Source organism: Peromyscus leucopus, chromosome 11, assembly GCF_004664715.2.
Source record: "Peromyscus leucopus breed LL Stock chromosome 11, UCI_PerLeu_2.1, whole genome shotgun sequence".
NCBI lineage: Eukaryota > Metazoa > Chordata > Mammalia > Rodentia > Cricetidae > Peromyscus > Peromyscus leucopus.
The window spans coordinates 53,399,642-53,420,688 of NC_051072.1; the positions used below are offsets into that span (position 1 = coordinate 53,399,642).

A 21,047-nucleotide genomic window follows, 5' to 3' on the forward strand; every position below is an offset into this window, starting at 1 on the left:
AGTGAGTTCCAGGACAGTCAGGGCTGCATAGAAAGACTGTCTCAAAAAAAAAAAAAAAAAAACTCTAGAAAAGCATGTTCTACATCAAAAGAAGGGACCTCAGAAAGGGAGAACAAGGGCTGTGGAAAACCATATTTGGTTTTGGGTGGTAGCTTAGCCCGCAGTGACGCATGGGAAGGGACCAGTAGAATGGGACATGGTGAGTGTGGGCAACAAGGACTTCTTGACCTTCAGGGGTAGCAGGCATTGCTGGAAACAGGATGGAGAAAGAGAGGGAATGAGATGGGTTGATGCTGTAAGGTGGCGGGGTGACGTGGCCTCAGGTTTCTCCTTTGGTTCAGGGAGAGGTCTTTGGGGGCCTGTAGGGCAAGGGACTGCTCTTTTAGTGACAGATGATGTCTTGCTAGTTAGGTGGCAAGAGGTGAGGCAGGAAATGGGAGAATAGACCTACCACTGGGTTCCATCCAGGGAAAGATGAGTTAAGGAAAGAGTTGCTCATGGCCTTGGGTGGAGGGGGAGCCATGTGAGGTGACTGGGGCAAAGAGGGGTATCTCTGGGACTGGCCCACTGCGGGGTTCTGTGGATGCTGAAGGCAGGGAGCCAGGGAGTCAATGAAAAAGTCCCGTTTTGGGACTTGGTGCTGGGCCAAGTTTAAACATTAGGAAAGAGTAGACCGGATTCCTGGATAAAAAAGCCTCATCTTCCCTCCCCTGCAAGGCGTATAGGCAGGCGGTGTGATGAGTCTTTGGTGTTCAGAGAACCTTCTGGCTTTAAAAGCCTCCAGCCCTAAGGCACTAGGCAGAGGTTGCTGGAGCCGGGTCCTCCTGCGGTGCGGTCCATCCCGTGCACCCGACCCAGGCTCCTGGAAGGAGTCCTTGGGGCGCTGCCTGGCGCCTGGCGCGGGGTGCTTAGGCTGACTCATGGAGGCGGCCTTGCTACAGCAGGACCTTGGTGATCACATCGTCGTCGCCCCCGAGGACGTCCCCGTCAGGGTCCTCCTTGAGGAGCGGAGGCGGAGGAGAAGGCGGCGCCGGGACCCCCAGCCCCGAGCTCCGCTCCCGCAGCCAGACGCTCAGCGCCTCGCGCTCGGCCTGCAGCTGGCGGCGCGCCTGCGCCATGGCCCGCTCCTCCTGCCGCAGAGCCCTGCGCCTGCGCTCCAGCGCGCGTTCGGCCTGCCGGAGGGCCGCCTCGCGCCGCTCCAGCTCCTGCTCGCGCCGGCTGCCGCGCACCGCCAGCTCGCCCATCTGCTCCAGCAGGCGCGCCCAGTCGCCCTCGGCCGCCGCGGCGGTGGCGGTGGCGGGCGGCGCAGGGCAGGGCGCGGCGGGCGGCGAGCCCCGGGCCCCGCTCTTCTCCAGCTCCCGCAGGTGCGCGCCGCTCAGGTGTCGCCACAGCGCCCGCGTCCACGCCTGGAAGCCCGGGTGGCCGCCCACCCGCTCCCCGCACAGCCGGCAGGTGGCCCAGGTGCCTGTCGTCGTCGGGTGCCCGGGCCGAGCCGGGGCCAGATGGAAGTAGCCCCAGGCCTCCGTGTAGGGCGTCCCCAGGTGGCCCGGCGCGGCGGGTGCCAGCCCGGGACAGGGGCCGCCCTGGCCTGCGCTGTCACCAGGCCTCCAGCTGTCTTCCATGGTCTCCAGGGGCTCTTCACTCCTCATTCCTTCTGCAGTGTCTGCATCCAGGGGGGAAGAAGAAGAACAGTAACCCACTGACCAATGACTAAGTTCTTTCCATGAGGAAGACAACTCACCCACACAACACACTCCCCCCACCCCCAAAGCCTTAAAAAGGTGGCATCTGCTCTTTGATGGACAAGTTGGAATGGACCAAATGTGTGGATCTAGACAAACTTTCTCTGAAAGTTAAAAAAGAAAATAATACTTAGACTCTGAGCTCTTCTGAGGACTTATCTCAGGAAGGATCATAGCCAAGGGAGAATCAGGCTTAGTGAACTAGCCAGTGACTGCTCATACTACCAGGCCCTGAGGGACCAGCAGCAGAGATCGTAGAATCACAGAATCTATCAAATCAATAAAAAGACCAGGAGAAATATAACATCTGTATATTACATGCTGCATATATATATACTTACATATATATGTATATATATACTTACATATATATGTGTATATATACTTACATATATATGTATATACATACACATATACAGTGTATATACTTGGGTTCCCTATTTTACAAAACAAATAATGGGCATAAAGGGCCAGAAATGTCCTGACATAATAGTTGATGCTTTCAATACTCAATGCCATCTCCAGACAGATCATCCAAACTAAAGATAAAAGAAATTTCAGAGTTAAACTATACTTTAAATTATAGATATATGCAGAATATCCACCCAAAAGACATGGGCTGTAAGTTCTTTTCAGTGGTCTACGGAACCTTCTTTAAAACAGGACTCCTTGTAGTTTTCAAAGAAAGTCTTAATAAATACAAAGGCATCAGCAAATCATAGTGCAGTAGAACAAGAAGTCAAAAGCAATCTCTTTTGACTGTCCATACATTTAGAAGTAGACCACACTTTTTTAAATGAACAGTGGATCTTGAAAAAAACTCAGGAAATTTCAAATGAATATGAAAGCAGAACCTCTGGGATACAGCCAAGGCAGCTCCAAGAGGAAAACTTATAGCTCTGCATGCTTACATTAAAAATCTAGACAGGTTGCAATAAACAGGCTAATGATGTACCCCGGGGCCTTACAGAAGGAACAAGTTAAACACCAAAGGAGTAGATGGCAGGAAATTATTAAGACAAGGACAGAAATTAATGAAATGTAAACTAAATGAATAAACTAAATGAATAATATATTAAAAATCAATCACAAAGTCAGTTCTTTGAAAACAACAATCTCAGAATGACAACCCTCTAGCCAATATAACCAAAATAATGAGAGACTATCCCAGTGTGTAAAACTAGAGATGGACTGAAGGAGGGCACACCAGATCCTAATGAACTCGGAGATTAGCATGTTTTTGAAGATGTTTTCCAAAGCACTGTAAAATTCAGAAGGATTAGGCAAATTCCTGACTACATATAACCTACCAAAATTTAAATCTAGAGGATATGAACAATTTAAACAGCTTAGTAACAGGCAATGGCATTAAAGTCTCCCAACAAAGAAAGGTGAGGTCACTGCTGAATCCTATCAAACATTTAAAAGAAGAAGCTAATACAAATTCGTCTCAAAACTGTGAACATAAAATAGAAACATTACTAAACTCTTTACAAAGCAAGCATTCCTCAATGCCAAGTCCAGATATGGACTCAACAAAGAAAACTACAGACCAATATCTCTGATCGCAATAGGTGCTGAAGTATGATCTGTCTTTCATTTCTTCAAGGCTTTCCTGCACTTATTGAGATCATATGGGTTTTCTTTCCCTTAAGCCTATTTTATGTATGCTCTTACATCTATCATCGAGAAAACCATCACCAACAAGTGATGGCCAAGACATGGGAAAAGGGAACCCTTCTCTAAGGCTGGTGGGAATGGAAATTAGTGTAGTTATTATGCTCAGTGTATGTGGGGTGTTCCTTAGAAAATTAATGCCATAATACGTTACTATCTATCTGTACCATATGTGGTGTATATATGCCTGAACAATTCAAAGTCAACACACCACAGAAATATTTGCACATCCATGTTTATTGCTGAACTATTCATAATAGTCAAGATACGGAACCAGGGGCTGAAGAGATGAATTAGCAGTGAAGGGCACACATTGCCCTCTCAGAGAACTCAAGTTCAGTTCCCAGCACCATGTTAGGTGACAACTTATAACTCCAGGTCCAGGGGTACTTATGTGCATACACCCCCAAATACACATAATTAAAAATAAAAAGTACTCTTAAGATACTGAACCAGCTTAGATGTCTGTCAACAGATGAATAAAGGTGTGGTATGTAAAGAAAAGTGAAATTACGACATTCACAGGGAAATGGATGGAACTGGAGAGCTGTATGTGAATAAGCCAGACTCAGAAAGACAAATGCCATGTTTTCCCTCAGATACAGAATATAGATGTAAGTTTATTTACAAACGTTAGGTATTTGTGTAGGACATGGATGTAGAAAGTAGAGAAAGGAGTCTATAGGGCTAGGGAGGGGACAAGAGAGGACAACAGAATCCATATGTCATAGGAGCAGAAGGTAGAATCATTTAGGGGAGAAAGAAGACCATTAAGATGGGTGAGGGGGGCAAGAGTAAGAACAAAGTGTGGAGATATATCTATGTATGAAAGTGTCACAGTGAAACTTGAATCTATCCTTTCCAGGGCTCCTTTTAATTACTAGATATAAACAGAAGACGGGATACTATTATATTGAATCTAATTTATTTCATAAGTGTAAAATGATTTGACTATCTGTACCATATGTGGTGTATATATGCCTGAACAATTCAAAGTCAACACACCACAGAAATATGTGCACATCCATGTTTATTGAACTATTCATAATAGTCAAGATATAGAACCAGGGGCTGAAGAGATGAATTAGCAGTGAAGGGCACACATTGACAGGCATGTGAGCCTGCACATTTTTTTCACCTGTGTCAAGGGCTCAGAGTCCCCATTGCTGATGCACCTCTAACAGTGCCAAGGGTGACTCCTGACTGCCAAGCTTTTGGCATCCCCGTGAACTGTGAGCTGGGTTGCCTGTAAATTCTGAGATGCGCAGAGGAGAATCTGACATATGTGCTATCTGCACTGGAAGAGTTAATGTGGGCACAGCAGGAGAGTGCTGGTTTTATGTCCCTCACCTGAGCCAGGGACAAGCAACACTGAGATGTGGGCCAGCACAGTGCTGCCCCTCCAAGGTGCTGGAGAGGGACATCCTTTGCCTGGTCAGCCCTTTACTGTCGGAGGTCTTAACCAATGGAAGGCAGCATGGTATGGAACTGCCCCACCTTCTCAGTCCTCCATAGTGGGCTGCATTCTGGCTCCATGTGATGGGACTTTATATCTAGGGTGGTACCCCAGTCCTAACATCTGTCCAGCCCTGGAATATAGCCCGAGTTCATTTCAGCTTCACCCGGAGCACAGCAGAAAGTCCAGGCTCATCCATCTAGCACTGGAACTCCTCGCCACAACAGAGCACACCAGGAGTTCTTACAGGGGGACTTTAAAAGGCAAATGATCCACTATAAAACCAGGCAAGAAACATGAGCAGGCAAATGACTTCAGGGCCAATTCAAATGTCTGTGGAAAGGCAACTCTGTTCAGGGACGTCTATAAGGGCAAGAGCAAACTGTCATCCTAACATCCAAAGACAGGCAGGTGTAACTATCGAAGTCAGGAAGGGGGCAGAAAATAGGGCACATTCACTTTCCTGCTGAAGGTTGGAGCGCTTTGAGGAAGGCCATCTGGAAGTTTCTACATTAGTTAAAAATAGATGTGATATCCATTCTGTAGAACTAAAGTTATATGTGGTAGACTGTTTTATTTCATCGTTATTTAGAATGGGAATCATGGCTGAGTATATAATGCCTGTTTGCAACAGAGAATATTATGCAGTCATTCAAAGGATGGGGAATCTGCCAGGTGTTCTAGGGAAGTTTTGGGGGTGGGGAAGAAAAGCTAGATGTTGTAAAGTGTATACAAAATCCCATCATTTCTAGATAATACCAGATCATTATAGTATTGTAAGGATACAGGTGTGCCTCAATTCATGATGCAGTTACAGCCTAGAACTCATCATATGTGGAAAACACTTTGAGGAGAAACTGCATTTAATATAGTTAGTCTACCAAGCACCATGACTGGGCACCATAGGGCACTACAGAGCATCAGCTGTTTCTTCTCATGACTGCCAGGCTCCGAAGAGCTGCAGCTGGACATTCCTGCCCAGCTGCCCCTGCTGTGTGCTGTGTGCTACTAGCCAGAAAAGATCAAGTGTCAAAATAAAAACTACGGCTTCTATGGAATGTCTACCTCTTGCACACCACCATCGTGTCCAAAACTAGATGGAGCCATCTCCACAGATTTAGGTTGGGAAAATAAGGGAGGAGACACTACAGATTGAGGCGGAAGGTGATGGGAAAGTAGGAACCACAAAAGCCAAAGAAAAAGCCTCTAAGAAAGCCATATGGTCAAAGTATATATACAGCAGGGTCTATATGTAAATAAAAAGTGAGCTTTAATAAACAATCCTCGGCATATCAGCTATGAGTTCAGATAGGGGCAGACCTTACTTAAGGAGGCTGAAGGCGATGGTCCCAAGGGTAAAACCCCTGCTGAGGCACTTGGGAGATCCATATGCACAGGGAGATGCCATCGAGAGGAAGGAAGTGAATGTCTAGGGTCAACCAGTACGGCATGGTTTCCATGTGCCTTGCACAAGCAGGAGATCCTGTACCCACTGGAAGCAGAGGGCGTGATGGGAGAGGAAGGGGCTCAACCTGTGGACCTCCTTGACACAGAGCAGACACGTTAGCTGCGCCCGCTGCAGGTGCCTCTCCCAGGATGAGGATTACATGCTTCTAAAGGGTGGCCGAAGTGGGGGATGCCGGACTCCCAGCACCATGCAAATTTAAGGCGTGGACTACAGAGGAGAGACTGGCATTTCCTGCTCAGCTGCCCATACACGGAGATTTCAGTGGCTGAAAAACAGTGTTGTGTTCCTGGTGGGCATTCAAAATGGGAAGAATCCCTAAGGATTCGTAATGCCAAAGGGAAACCAGCGAGGGTAAGAGACCCATGACCACTGCTCCTCAGATTTATTTTCACTTCCTAAATGGACCTTCACACAACAAATAGCCTGCTCATCACTCAGGTCCGGGGGACTCCAGGAAGGTGGGCTAGCCCCAGCTGGGCGATGTCTGTTCTCCTTGATCGAGCCCCAAATCACGATGCATAACCATTAACTATGTGAGCAGCTAACAGAAAGAAAAGGCAAGACAAGAGCACCCCTTCATTCTTTTCCTTAAGCATTTTTTTTAAAAAACAGGCACAAAGTGGCCAAGAGATGCGATTATTTTGCTTATGTCCACTTGCTCCATCCCACTCTCTCGTCCAAATGTTCACTATGCACCTGCTCAGAGTTCCAGACGAGCCTGCTGCCGACCAGACCAGCTGAGAAGAGCAGCACAGAACTCTGCCTTCTGGTACCTCACTCACCACCTGGGAGGGGGTGAAGAGATGTTTCCAGTGCTAATTCTGATATCCTTGGTTAAGTTAGACCAGGGTTTGGCTCCAAACGAGCTCTACTTTGTTAGTCTATAACGCGGCGTCTGAGTCACTGTTTTAACATGAAACACAGTCAAGCTACACCCAAGTACTGCTGGGATGGACACAACTCAGCCACAGCAACTTAACAATAAACTTTTGAGTCCAGTTTCAAGGGTGACAAGGCCAATGTGAAGTCTTTTGTGGCAAGAAGGGAGCTGAGCTTCACTTGGGGATCTGCTCTCTAGAAGGAGGACGGGTAAGCTTACATCTGCGGGACATAACAGATTCCCATTCATTATTCCTGCATTGGAGTCTCTCCTGAGAAATTCTATTCTTCTAGTAACCTATCGGGTTAAATCCAGAGTCCTCACTGTGACCTCCCCAAGTACCAACCCAGAAGCTGAAGGAAGCCACTAAAACCCGCTGAGGTGGCTCAGCACGTTAGGCACCTGTCCCCAAGCCTGGTGACCTGAGATTGAGCACTGGGACTCACTTGGTATAAGGAGAGAACCAACTCCCACAAATTATCCTTAGACCTCTACACACGTGGGCACCCACACACATACACAAAAAACAAATGCAAAACTTTTAGAAAGCTACTGGCATGGTCTTCTTATACACTATACATATGGCCATATACATGTATACTTGTATGACTATAAATTTTGTCATAAGACAAGCAGACATTTCCACTATTGGCATAGAAGCACAATCTCTATTAATTCTTTCGTTGGCAGGGGTTCTTCTGTTTTCTTTCTGTGCTGTTGGAGACTGAACCCAGGATTCACACACACTAGGTGAATGCCCTGGCACTGAGTTACAGCCCCTATAAATGGACTTAATGAGGGGGGAAAAAAACCTATATTAGGTCTCAAACTCAGGACAAAGAGCTAACTGAGGTGCCTATCAAAGGGGAGGACGGCCTGGTGGCATCTCTCTCAACAGCACAATACCTGTTACAGAGTCCTGGCTCCTCTCAGCACTTCTCAGCCTGCCCCTGACCTTAAACCCCCCAGCTCAAGGGCTGGGCTTCCCTTCCCCCAGTCTCTGATCCCTATGTAACCTCAACCATTTTGGCTACCCAGGCTCTTGGTGTCTTGCCCTCCTGGCTTTCTTCTGGCCTCTCAGCCCCTTTTTTCTCCCCTCTTCCTCTCTTAATCCTCCCCACACCCCTCATGAACCGGTTCAGTCTGGACCCTTCCAGATGCCTCTGGCTGTGTTCTCCCTCATCTCTGCAATAAACCTCCTCACCCCGTACCTAGGAGCATCTCCCCCATCCTTTCCACCATTGGCTGCAAAGCCGCCTGCTCGGAAGTACGCCTTTATTTCAGATACCTTGCTTTGTGTAGTTCATACGGTCATTCTACAAACGACCCATGGAAATGGATTTCGCTAGTGTATGCTTATGCTTGCACACCTTAGAAGAACTGGGTAGGCAAGGGGCCAAAGAACCAGGAAATGTTTTCCAAAGGCAATGACAAGGGAGGCAGTACAGTCCTGTTTGTCCTGCAGTCAAGGCTAATCACCTCAGTTTGCGGGGCGGAGTAATAAACAAATATGTGCTGATTGAGCCTGGGTCTACCATGAGAAGCAGACACGATTATGAAATCCACCGATTATGTGGAAGCACTAACGGCATGTTCGTCTCCTTCATCCAACAGTGCTTTAAATCAGAGCAGACCACAATTGAACAATTAGCCACGACAGCTGAGGTGTCAAGGAAACTACAGTCCGTTCACCTGTGATCTGTCTATCTCCGAGAACCTATTAGTTCCCTGCCATGTGTTCATATATTTACAAATAGACCCAGACAACTAGAAAAATTAGTCTGTAATCATCAGCCAGAAGGCACACATGAAATTAAAAGCCAGTAAAGGGGCTGGAGAGATGGCTCGGTGGTTAAGAACACTTGCTGCTCTTCCAGAGGACCAGCATTCCATTCCCAGCATCCAGGTCCAGCTGCTCCCAAGAGCCTGTAACCCAGCTCTGTGGAATCTGACAGTCTGTTTCCACAGGCATCCCTCATGTACATGCACACACACGGGGTCGGGGCATACACATAAAAATAAATCCTTTTTTGAAGTTGGTAAAAATGACTGCAAAGTGTAAAATGTATTGTGAAATAACAGGTTAGTGTGAAAATATTAGCAAAAGGTTACATATGGGCTATAAAACAAAACAAAACAAAACACACACTGGATCCGTAGCTAATGACGTTACCTTAATGTTTTAAGCTGAATTCTCAGCTCTTTCTACTATTAGCTAAAGGCCAGTAAAGAACTCTGTTAATACATTTTAAAATGAAAAGTATAAAGCATTGTGCCCTAAAGTGGACCTTTATTGCACTTGGGCATTAGTTTATTATATATACATATATAATATGTATATATGTGTGTGTGTATAACACACACACACATTCCCTTGGGAAAAGGTGGTGATCCAGTTTATCTTGAAGACCCCCATTTCTAAGGAATCATGAGGATTTAAAAATGCTCTGCTGCCAGGCAGTGATGGTGAACACCTTTATTTCCAGCACTCAGGAGGCAGAGGCAGGCGAATTTCTGTGAGTTCGAGGCCAAACTGGTCTACAGAGTGAGATCCAGGACAGGCTCCAAAGCTACACAGAGAAACCCTGTCTTGAAAAACAAAACAAAACAAAAATAAAATGAAATAAAATAAAAATGCTCTGCTTTGAAGACCTTTGTTTTAAAATATTTTTAAGTTGAGAATTACCTGGTTTTGGACTCTTGGTATTTTTACACAATTTCCTAACTTTTTTTGTCACTTGCCTCGAACTATTTTGGAGGCCAAAAGGTGTACTAATACAGTGCAGGAAACTGCCAGGAGTGGTGGCCCATGTTTTAAATCCCCCACTTGGCAGGCAGAGGCAAGTGGTCTCCCTGAGACCTAGGCCAGCCTAGTCTACAGGCAAGTTCCAGATCACCCAGGGATATACAGTGAGACCCTGTTTTAAAAATAAAAAAAAAAAAGTAATAACACTAATTATTTCAATTTATGAAACTAATCCTTTAGCAGCTGTTCTAAACCCCGGATCTCAGCGATGGCAAGTACTTATTTCTTTTTTCTCCCAATGAGGAAACCCCCAGCCTGTTTAGGAAAAACTTTGGGAAGGGTCACGGACGGCTTATGCAGCCACCAGCTCCAGTCAGTGTGCTGGGAAGGATGGGGGAACTCTTTTGTTTGTGTCTAGTGGAGGAGGGGATACTGGCTCACACCGGTTTTCTTCCCTGCACAAGTGGGAAACACGAACTAAGTCCACACAATTCGTGCAAGAGGCCCCTGCTGGGCGCACAGCTACCGGCTGGGCTCAGAGTCAGTCTTCAGGGCAACTTTACAGGGATGGCTTTTCCTTCTTCCCCGGGAGCTGGGAAGCCCAGAGGCCTCTCTGCCAAGCCAGGGGTGGCAGGCACCCCCGGCAGGCACTCACGGATCCCGCTCGGGAGCAACACAACCAGGGGTCTCCCGAGGTCCCCGCGGCCTCCCCGCACCCCACTCACTGCGCTCAGGCCGCAGGCGTCCCTCCCCTCCCGCCACGCCTCCACCCGCGGTCTCCCCGGTCCCCGCCCCCAAGGCTCTCCCCCCCGGACCCCCAAAGTACCGCAGCTCCCGGGTGTCCACGCAGTCCCGTGATGTCCTCGCGGTCCCCCGTGTCCCCCGTCCTCCCGGCTCCGCGCCGCGGGCGTCCCTCCCCTCCCGCCACGCCCCTGCCCCCCGGACCCGCCGCGCGCCGCAGTGCCCCAGCCAAGCTCACCCGGACGTCGCCGCGATGCTCGCCCCTCGTCTCCCGGCTCCTCGCAGACATTTTGTCCCGGACGGAAAGGGCCGCTTCCCCCCTTAAAGACACAGCGCTCAATTCGAGCATCTGGGGGCGTCCGGGATTGGGGGTGGGGGAGCGATGACGCGTGGTCTGGACGCCCGAGCGCCGGGGAGCCCCTCTTAAACCCATCCCGGTCGATGAGGGGTTTAGAGGAGCGGGTGGAGAACTAGTTTAATGAAGTGAAATTTTTCCGGGGTTTTAAAATGATGCAAGAGCACAGTGATGCTGAACGCGTTAACTGCGGTTCTGCACGTTTGCGTTAACCTTCCAAGACCTGGATTCAGCTGGTCCAGGTCCTCCGCGGGGCGCGGTGCTCGCGATCTTTCATCAGTTTAAGATCTCTGATAGGGCACAAGTCAGAAATCCTTGCTATCAAGGTCTGAAGAGGAAAAGGTGTCCACCAAAACATCAGCATGGGGTACTACTTTTGTCTTGATTATATCCAGTAAAGCGTCTTCGTGATTTACAACAATTACATCAGCTGCGCGCGGCTGCGTTCTACGGCGGTTTTCTGTACTCCACGCTCTGGGTGGAAAGATAAACTTTTTCAGGACTTGCTCGCTGCAGTGCGGGTGAGCGCCCTGGGGCTTTGCAGGTTGAGGGAGGAAGTCCTGTTGTCTAGTGTTTGCTGTTTCAGCCAAGTAAATATTCCCACCAGGTGGATTTTAATCTACAAATAGTCGTAAAGAAATGACTTTGCCAAGTTCCTGGATGCACCAGTTAGCTCTTGTGAAATGGCACATTCTGCTCTTCGTTTATTCATTTAAAAATTGCGCTGTTTTTTGTTTGTTTGTTTGTTTGTTTTAATTACTGGTGTATTGGGGCAGTGCAGAGTGGTGGATCTGTGCGTGTATGAGTGCAATGCCAGTGGGGTCCAGAAGAGGGCGATGGATCTCCTGTAACTGATTGGGCGATTAGCAATGGCCTGTAACTCCAATGTGGGCTAGGAATCCAACTTGAATTCTCTGGAGGGGTGGTGGTACCTGCTTTTACCCTCTGAGCTATCTCTTCAGTCCAAAGCCTTGCTAGCCGGGAGACGATGAGCAAACAAACATAAAAATAAAAGAAACAAGGAATGATTGGGTAAATAGTACAATCCATGTTGATTGCTTGGGTTCAGTAATTTAGAAATGGAATTGCTGGGGATGAACCCTTATCCTTGCTCACACTAAGTGCTTGCTTGCTCGGCCATGGAACTATTACTACAACCCTCCTCTTTTTTTTTTTTTTTTTAAACCTGATAGGTAAACCATGGAAAGTCTATTTGTTGACTTTTCTTTTTACTATGCCAAGAAAGATTTCAGAAGAAAGAAAAGCCTGGTTGGGTATCTCTAAAGGAATAATTTTGCAATGGAGAGGTTAATTATTAGATCCCTTACTACCTTTTAAATTGTATTTAAAACTGTTTTCATACACTATTTTTTATCATAGTCCTTTTTTAACCCACCAAATCAACAAAAAAGCACATAAAAACATGGTATATTATACTTATAGAATGAATATATATATATATATATATATAATGAGAATGACTTACAGGCTGTGGCCCAGATAATCAGCAATGGCTGCCTATGAACAGAAAGTCCAAGAATCCAGTAGCTGTTCAGTCCATGAGGCTGGATGTCTCAGCTGGTCTTCAGTAGACACTGGAATCTCAAAAAAGTAGGCTCTAATGCCAGTGAAGGAATGAACTTGCTAGCAAGCAGAGAGTAAGCAGGCAAAGAGCAAAAGCTTCCTTCTTCCATGCTTTATATAGGTATGGGCCAGATTAGAGGTGGGTTTTTCCACCTCAAAAAAAAAAAAAAAATCGGGATTACAGGTGTATCGTTGCAGAGTATTTGTTTAACTATGCAAAGATGTGTTGCATTTAACTATGTAAGATGTGTTGCATTTATGTTGTAGAATGTTTGTTTAACTATGTACAGATGTGTTGCATTTGTTTAACTATGTAAAGATGTGCTGCTGTTTTACCTTGCCTGCCTAAGGCACCTGATTGGTCTAATAAAACGCAGAACCGCCAGTAGCAAGGGAGAAGGTATAGGAGGAACTTCTGGGCAGGGAGCGTAAGTAGGAGGAGGAATTTAGGCTTGGAGGAGAAAGAAAGAAAAAGAGATGCCAGGGAGATGCCATGGGCCAGCCAACCAGATATGAGGGAAACAGGAAAGCAGGACATACAGAATGAAAGAAAGGTGAAAAGCCCCAAGGCAAAATGTAGATGAAGAGAAACCCGTTAAATTAAGTTAAAAGAGTTAGTGGGACAAGCCTTGGCTAAGACCTAGCATTTCATAGTTAATAATAAGTCTCTATGTCTTTATTTGGGAGCTAGTTGATGACCCAAAGAAAATTCCAACTACAGTGTATCTTCTTACCTCAAAAATACTGAATGGAAGTGGATCTTCTTACTTCAAATTATGCAAAACTCCCTCACAGGTATGCCCTCCATTTTTGGGTTTTAGTTAATTCCAGATGTAGTCAGGCTGATAACCAAGAATAACCACCACACACGGAGATGGGTTTGTGTTGGCTAATTACTCGGAGCATGAGGCCTGGTGTGTGATTGATGTACAGTATTACTCTGTTGGCAAACAAAAGTCCCCCTCTCTCTCAGGGGGAGTGGGACTTCGTGCGGACTTCTTCCCGGCACTGGGTTGTTGTCTGGCTGGTCCTTTTGCAGGCTTTACACCCTGTCACATCTCTGTGAGTTATTATGTGCATCAGCCTTAGTATGTCTGAAGGATACTGTTTCCTTGGAATCATTCACACCTTCGGTCCTTACAATCTTCCCACCTCCTCTCCTACATAGATCCCTAAGCCTTGAGCGGAGAGATGTGATGGAGACATCCCAGTTAGGACTGAGTGCTCCGAAGTCTCCCACTCTCTGCATGCTGTCCAGTTGTGGGTCTCTGTGTTAATTCCTGTCTACTGCAAGAAGCTCCTCTGATGAAGGTTGAGTGCTGCCCTGATTCCATCTGTGGGTGCAGCAGTGTGTCACTAGGAGTTGCTTATTGCTGTGTTAATTTAGCAGAATCTTACTAGTAGGTTTTGCCTCAGGGGCCATAACCTATCTAGTTTCAGGCTCTTAGCCTCATTGACAGTGCCAGGTATGGCTTCTATCTCATGGAGGGAGCCTGTCTACCACTTTTTTTTTTTTCAAGACAGGGTTTAATTTTGGAGCCTGTCCTGGAACTTGCTCTGTAGCCCAGGCTGGCCTCGAACTCACAGAGAGCCGCCTGCCTCTGCCTCCTGAGTGCAGGGATTAAAGGCATGCACCACCACTGCCCAGCCCTGCCTACCACTTTTTATCAAAAGGACACTTAGCGTTACAGATAACTGATGAAAAGTATCTAACATGAGTGAGTTCAATTAAAACTGTCTCTTAATTCATGTTTTCTATATTAATGAACTTATCACACTTGGTATATTGTTTAGTAAGAGGCCTCATTTATTTGCTTGTTTTCAGGGGTGGCGACGGAACCCATGGCTTCTCTGATGCAAGTGCTCCATCCTGGGGCCACATCCCCAGCCCAAGGTGTCATTCTTTGAGTGCCAGAGAATCCATTTGGCAGCTCAGGTTGGTGGCACACTGTATCTGAGGCCTAGGCAGAAGGAGTCCAAGTTCTAGGCCAGCCTGGACAGTTTAGCCAGACTCTATCTCAAAAGAAGAAGGCTGAGGCTACAGGCCAATAGTTGTGGGTACAGGGTTCAGTCATCTGACTTCAAACCGAACATGTAATGAAGTATATGATATTTTTGTTAGTTTACAGTATGGTGTATTCTCCTTTTTTTTTTTTTTTTTAGATTTTAAAATTATATTATTTATTTGTGTGTGTGTGTGTGTGTGTGTGTGTATGTGTGTGTGTGTGTGTGTGTGTGTGTGTGTGTGTGTGTGTGTGTTGAGGTCAGAGGACAACTTTCCAAAGTTGATTCCCTCTTTCTGCTATGTAGGTTTTGGAAATTGAACTCAAAGTCATAGAGTTTGGTGGTGGCACCTGGATCCTGCTAAGCCTACTTCATTGGCCACCCCATTCCCCCTTCTTTTACAATTGGTCTTATTATAAACCCAGGTTGTCTGGAGTTGATGACTGGTCCTTTGGTCTCCCCTTCCAGAATACTGGGCTTACCATTGCGTACACCACACCTGGTGTATCTTTTTCATGATGCTTCCAGATGGAGTCTTGACCAAATACCAGATCAGTCGGCCAGCTTTAGAATCCCTATTAGCTGGGATTGTGAACCTACAACGTGGCATCCACCAGACAAGCAGAAACTGGGAACTGGGAGTAAGCCCGGAGTTTCATAAGAGCTGCCTTCAAGATTTCAGCTGAGGGTGATGCAACTCCAGGAGAGCGACGATGACGTAAGAGGAAAGTAGTCCAGCCCCATAATGAATTGAGAACATCCAAAGACATTTGAAAGTGATAACATTTCAAGACCTGAAGATTTCGGGACTTGGTCTCCAGGCATTATGATTTGTTATGCTATCTAGATATGTTTGGTCTATTTTTTTTTAAACACCAGAGGAAAACGAGTCTGTCTTTCCTATGTTTGATATCACACTTAACAGTTTCTATAGTCAGACATCTCTTCTTTGTAGTTTTAAATTAATTTTTAAATCCAATTACAAAATATGCATCGAAGTAACTAATAACTGTAATAAACGCTGCTTTCCCTTACGTTTTTTGCTTACGCTCCAGCAGGAAAAATATTCTTCAGTTCATATCTGTTAGTTCACTCAGTGGCAGTGCTACAGACAATGGCCTATGATGATGGCCAGGCCCAACCCAGGCCAGATTCTTACCAGGTAAATGGAAACCTAAACTCAGCATTCCTCAGAAATCCCTGTGAGGTGGCCTTCTGCTTGCCAGAAAAGCTGCTGCTTCTCTTCTCTGCCCACAGTGGTCAACCCACCTTGGGCAAAGGGCATCTAGTTCCCTATTAACCCAAACAGCCTGCTCAGAAACCCCCACATGCTGATGATCATAAAAATCTGCTTGTTTTCCCAGCAAGCTTCCGCTCTCTACTCCCTGAGGCCCCCAGCAGGTTGTCCCCTAATAAACTGTTTTTCTACACAAGGAGTGGTCTAGATTGGTGGTTTCACTGGACCTTGCTTATAATATCTTGGTGGGGGCAAGTCCTCTAGCTTTTACTGTTCTCTTAAGAATATATAAATAGTATCTAATTTTCATTTAAAAAAAAGTCCCTCGGCCAGGCGATGGTGGCCCACGCCTTTAATACCAGCACTCGGGAGGCAGAGGCAGGTGGATCTCTGTGAGTTCTAGGCCAACCTGGTCTACAGAGCAAGATCCAGGACAGGCACCAAAGCTACACAGAGAAACCCTGTCTGGAAAAACAAAACAAAATAAAATAAAATATTAAAAAATCCCTCATTTCTGTGTGCTACCCTGGAATTTGGCAAAGAGTAGGGGCTCAAATTTCATTGTTAAGACAGAATATTTGTAATCCAGATTTGGGCCAGAAATAGCTCAAAATCAGCTGTGTCATATTTATTTAAAAACAAAAACTGTTTGAAAAAAGTATTTATGGAGATTGCCTAAGATATACAAGCCCTGAGCCATGAACTTGGAGTACAGCATTTTGGTGCATCCTTGATGTGGGTTTGCTCTGTAGTTTTTTTGCTTTTTTAATACTACTTTATCTGGTTTGTGTACCAGACTAATCTGGCCTCAGTAAATGAATCGAGAAGTGCTCTTTTCTCTTCTTTTGTCTTAAAGAGTTTATGATGATCTGGAAACACTTGAATGGTAAGAATGTCTTTTTTAAACAGAGGGGACCATCTGGGTCTTCCCGTCATTATGGACACACTTTGTTCTTGTCTCACAATTCCACACATCTCTAGAATGAGTGTTAGTCATTTTCAACATCTCATTCCCTGTCTGGCCCCCACCTCTCTCCTCCTGAAACCCTTATTCTAGCAAATGCTCCTCCTGCTTTCCTGCCTTCATATGTGGCCCACTGAGTTTAACTAGTTGTCTGCAGGAGTGTGGGTGGGGCATATTTACTGGAGCAAAGGTAACTTCTCAGTGGCCGTACCACTGAAGAAAGTGACACCCTCTACCCCAACAGCCCATAGCTCCCACCTGTCCTTCAGGAAGAGGTAGAGCGTCTCATGGGCCCCTCCACAGCCCTGAGGGAATGTTATTGGGCCCAGCCTCCTGACGTCTTGTTCAGATAACCACAGTTTCAAGCTGTTCCTGAGTGCAATGGTCATCTTTTTGTTGTACATCTCCCCATTCTCTGGCTCTTGCATTCTTCATGCCTCATCTTCTATGATGTTCTCTGATCCTTAGTGGGGGTGATACAGTGATTCCCTTTAGGGCCGAGCACGCCACCATCACATATGGGTTTCTGCACTAACCACTGTCCACTGCTGTGAAAAGATTCTCTAATGAAGGTGTAAGGGACCAGCCCCCACACTTATTTACCCCAGGAACTCTTGAGGCTTGAGCGATAAGAGACTTATTAAGAAGCAAAGAGAAACAGAGAGAAAATACAGGATAAACTCAGGTGGGCCTGGATCTTTATCCACTGGTCCAGAACTTTATTCCAAAGTCTATTTATAACAATGCCAAGGGGTGGAGCAAAAGCCCTCCCCCTTGCTAGTTACAGTCAAGTGTAGACCCTTACAAACACCTGGTACCCGGGCCCGTGGTCCAATCAATCTCTTATACGGTCCTGCTGGGTACAGCCACTAGGAAACCTGGTGGGCTCCAACATGAAGGCTGGCTGCAGCATTAATCTATGGGTATAACCACCAGGATTTAGAAGACAGTTTGACAATGTGATCCTGTAGCTAAACAATAGTACTAGCTAGATTCACCAGTAGGGCCTATGACCTCCCAGGCCACAGACTCTGGACCAGATTTACAAAACCATTCTGTCCTTTGCAGAGAGCTTCAAATCTAGTCAGAGAGCAGTAGGTTGCCCTCATTTTTTAAAGATTTATTTATTTATTTATTTACTTATTTATTTATTTATTTATTATGTATATAGTGTTCCTCCTGCATGTATGCTTACAGGCCAGAAGAGGGCACCAGATCTCATTACAGATGGCTCTGAGCCACCATGTGGTTGCTGGGAATTGAACTCAGGACTTCTGGAAGAACAGCCAGTGCTCTTAACCTCTGGGCCATCTCTCCAGCCCCGTAGGTTACCCTCATAACAGCCATGCCAGTATTGTACTAATTAGCACATCTTGTCTGGCAGTTCATAACTATAGCTCACAGGATTCACAGCTGGATAAGACTGTTGATCATACCCTCCCTCTCCTCCCTGCAACAGTCTGCCCGGCACCTTCTGGCACCATGAAAAGCTATCCAGGAGGGAGGGGCTCCCAGCTCAGGTCCAGCTTGATTTCTCCATGTCCTGTGACCAACGCCAGTGGCGTGTTCAGCAATAGGGGTCTTACTCTCCAATGGGTAACCGAGCGCAATGGCAGTAGCCTGTATCCTTTCAGATGGATGTATCTGAACCTGCCTGGCCCACATCTCAGAGGGAGCTATCCTCCACCTGGCACTGGTTCTTCTCTTTAGGAGCCCGTGGCTTCTGGGAGGAGCATTATCTATTCACGGAGGGTAAAATGGATCATTCTTTTTTAAAAAGTACTAATTACATCTCTTCATGTGTTTGAGGTCTAGATTGTTTCTTCTTGTGCCAGTTTTGGTAGTCTGATAGTGTGTATCTTTTAGGGACCCATTCATTTCACTTTATATGCTGGGTACAGTTGTTATAGCATTTAAGTCCTTGTTATTGCTGTTGGTTGATGGTGACATGCTCTCTTTCATTTGGTTCCCATACAGGGTTCTATCAAACTGTCTCTTGATGTCATACCATCTGCCTTCAGTGAGGCAGCTTGTAGGAACACTTGCCTGAAGTTCATCATCAGATGATGCTGCCCCCTTACCACTGACTACTGCATCCCAAGTTTCCTCTCTGTAGATCCGGAGACTTTCTCTGATGTCATAGTGTCATAGTGCAGTGCATCTCCAGGACAGCTCGGACCTGGTGTATATAACAAGCTGTCCTCTTGCTTTAGTTCCCCGGGAGGCTAGTTCAAATTTAGTGCATCAGTTTCACAAAAGAAATGGCTTAATGCATCAGATAGGCATTCTTTCATAGTTCTGGTGACTGGAGGTCAAAATCAAGGTGTCAGCAGGTCATGCCACTCAGTTTTTAGGAAAATATTTATGGAGATTTCTCCTGAGGATATGAATTATAAAGCTGTGTTTTTGCACCACTGTTTTGTAGCAGAAAAAAAAATGGCTGTCTTCCTATGGGAATTCTCAGAAAGTCATTAGACATCACTTTATATTTCTTAGAACTATTAGGAAGAAATGGTTTAGAGATTTGTCCCAGATTTCCAGCTCATTTTCAGAATCCATTAGTCCACTCTCCCGGCAAGCCTGCCTCTATTATCTCACACTCTCCTCTCCCGCGGTTCAAAGGTGCCCTGGAAAGGCTTTTCTGGCCGTTTCACTCGGCACCACACTTGCAGTTTCTGTAAAAATGCATTTAGGTGACCCGATCGTCAGAATCAAACTCGTCTACTGCAACACATCCTGAGAATTGTTTCTGTCTAAAAGTAGGCTTCTGTTTTTGCCTTTTAGTTGTAAATTAAAGGACAGGGGTAAATGTTTTGGTTTATTTTCCACTGTCATAACAAAATCTCAGAGGCTGGATACAGTACAAAGAAAATAGGTTAGTTTAGCTTATTTTTTTTCTGAAGGTCCAAGCATATGGTACTGGTATCTGTTTCTCTCATGAGGGCATTCACAATGGTGGCAGCCTATGTAGAGGGGTGAATGGCAGGCTTTCTTACAGACCCAATCCCTGGACAACTGATTTAGTCCCAGAAGACCTTCATTAATCCCTTCTAAAGGAAACGCCCATGACCTAATCAACTTTCCAGTTGACTCCAGCTCTCAACATGCCTATAATGGAGATCAAACTTCTGGGAAAAAAATAGGGTATTTGGGGGAACTTTTAGAAGAAACACATGTACTAATTGCTCTTCTCTTGTGGTCAAATACTTGACAGTAATAATGTAAGAGAGGAAAGAAGCAGGGGTATAGAATTGGTAGAGTGCTTGCCCAGCATGTACCATATCCTGGGTTCAATGCCCAGCACTTTATAAAGCTGAGCCATGCTGGCACGCATCTATAATCCCAGCATCCAGGAGGTAGAGACAGGAGGACCAAAAGTTCAGGGTCATTCTCAGATACAGAGCAAGTTCAATGTAACGTGAATCTCAAAAGACCTTATTAATAAAAACAAACCCAGAGCCAGATATTGAGGTGAACGCTGAAAGATCAGAGAAGCAGAACAAGCCACAGCTAACCTCACCTCGTCAATTCCTCAGCTGATCTTGTTTCCTCAAACTGGAAGCCTCTGAGTCCTCACCTGAATGGATCTCAGCTGAACTGTTGCTAAAAGCCTAAAAGCTTAACAAGCCCTCTAGTTCCTGGTCCTCACGCCTTATATACCTTTCTGTTTCCTGCCATCACTTCCTGGGATTAAAGGCATGCGCCTTTTCCAAGCAAGACATGAGATCTCAAGTCCTGGGATTAAAGGTGTGTGCACCATGCCTGGCTTCTATGTCTATCTAGCGGCTGTTCTGTTCTCTGACCCCAGATAAGTTTATTAGGGTGCACAATATATTGGGGGACACAATACCACCACAGTTCAAGACCAACCTGAGCTACTTGAGACACCAACTTAAGGAAGGGACTTACTTGGGCTGTGTGAGAGGGGCCAGTCCATCCCCGTAGGGAAGTCATGGCCACAGGAGTGTGAGGTGGCTGGTTTTATCAGACGGGCAGTCAGGACACAGTGTGGGCAAGAAGCAAGCCTGAGAGAGCCCGCAAAGCTCACTTCCCGGTGACCCATTTCCTTCAGCTGGGCCCAGTCTCCTAAGACTTTCATAGCGTTTCAAAAACAGCACCGCTGGCTGGGGAACCAGGAGTCCAAACACACGAGCCCAAGGGAGACATTTCACACGCAGCCAGAAGCGTTCTCA

The 21,047-nt window shown here is 46.1% G+C and overlaps 1 protein-coding gene, 1 long non-coding RNA gene and 1 other non-coding gene across 4 annotated transcripts; 1 reads left to right on the forward strand and 2 right to left on the reverse strand.

Annotated features, from left to right (window-relative positions):
* On the reverse strand, positions 1–11,031 carry Zbed3 (zinc finger BED-type containing 3). 2 transcript variants are annotated; one of them, XM_028871666.2, is made up of 2 exons: positions 10,949–11,031; positions 1–1,663 (listed from the first exon to the last, which is right to left on the reverse strand). In XM_028871666.2, the coding sequence occupies exon 2, from the start codon at positions 1,647–1,649 to the stop codon at positions 936–938; it is 714 nt and encodes a 237-aa protein (XP_028727499.1). In that variant the 5' UTR covers positions 1,650–1,663; positions 10,949–11,031; the 3' UTR covers positions 1–935. The 2 variants fall into 2 exon arrangements, with proteins under 2 accessions (XP_028727499.1, XP_037065390.1); XM_037209495.1 differs by lacking the exon at positions 10,949–11,031 and adding an exon at positions 10,796–10,874.
* LOC114694707 lies at positions 4,793–4,931 on the reverse strand. Its single transcript, XR_003734738.1, has one exon. It is a non-coding gene; the product is annotated as a small nucleolar RNA SNORA47 (small nucleolar RNA).
* A 474-nt stretch (positions 11,032–11,505) lies between the features above and the next one.
* Positions 11,506–16,223, forward strand: LOC119088733. Its single transcript, XR_005092435.1, has 4 exons — positions 11,506–11,586; positions 13,341–13,444; positions 14,475–14,585; positions 15,122–16,223. It is a non-coding gene; the product is annotated as an uncharacterized LOC119088733 (long non-coding RNA).
* Positions 16,224–21,047: the final 4,824 nt, after the last annotated feature.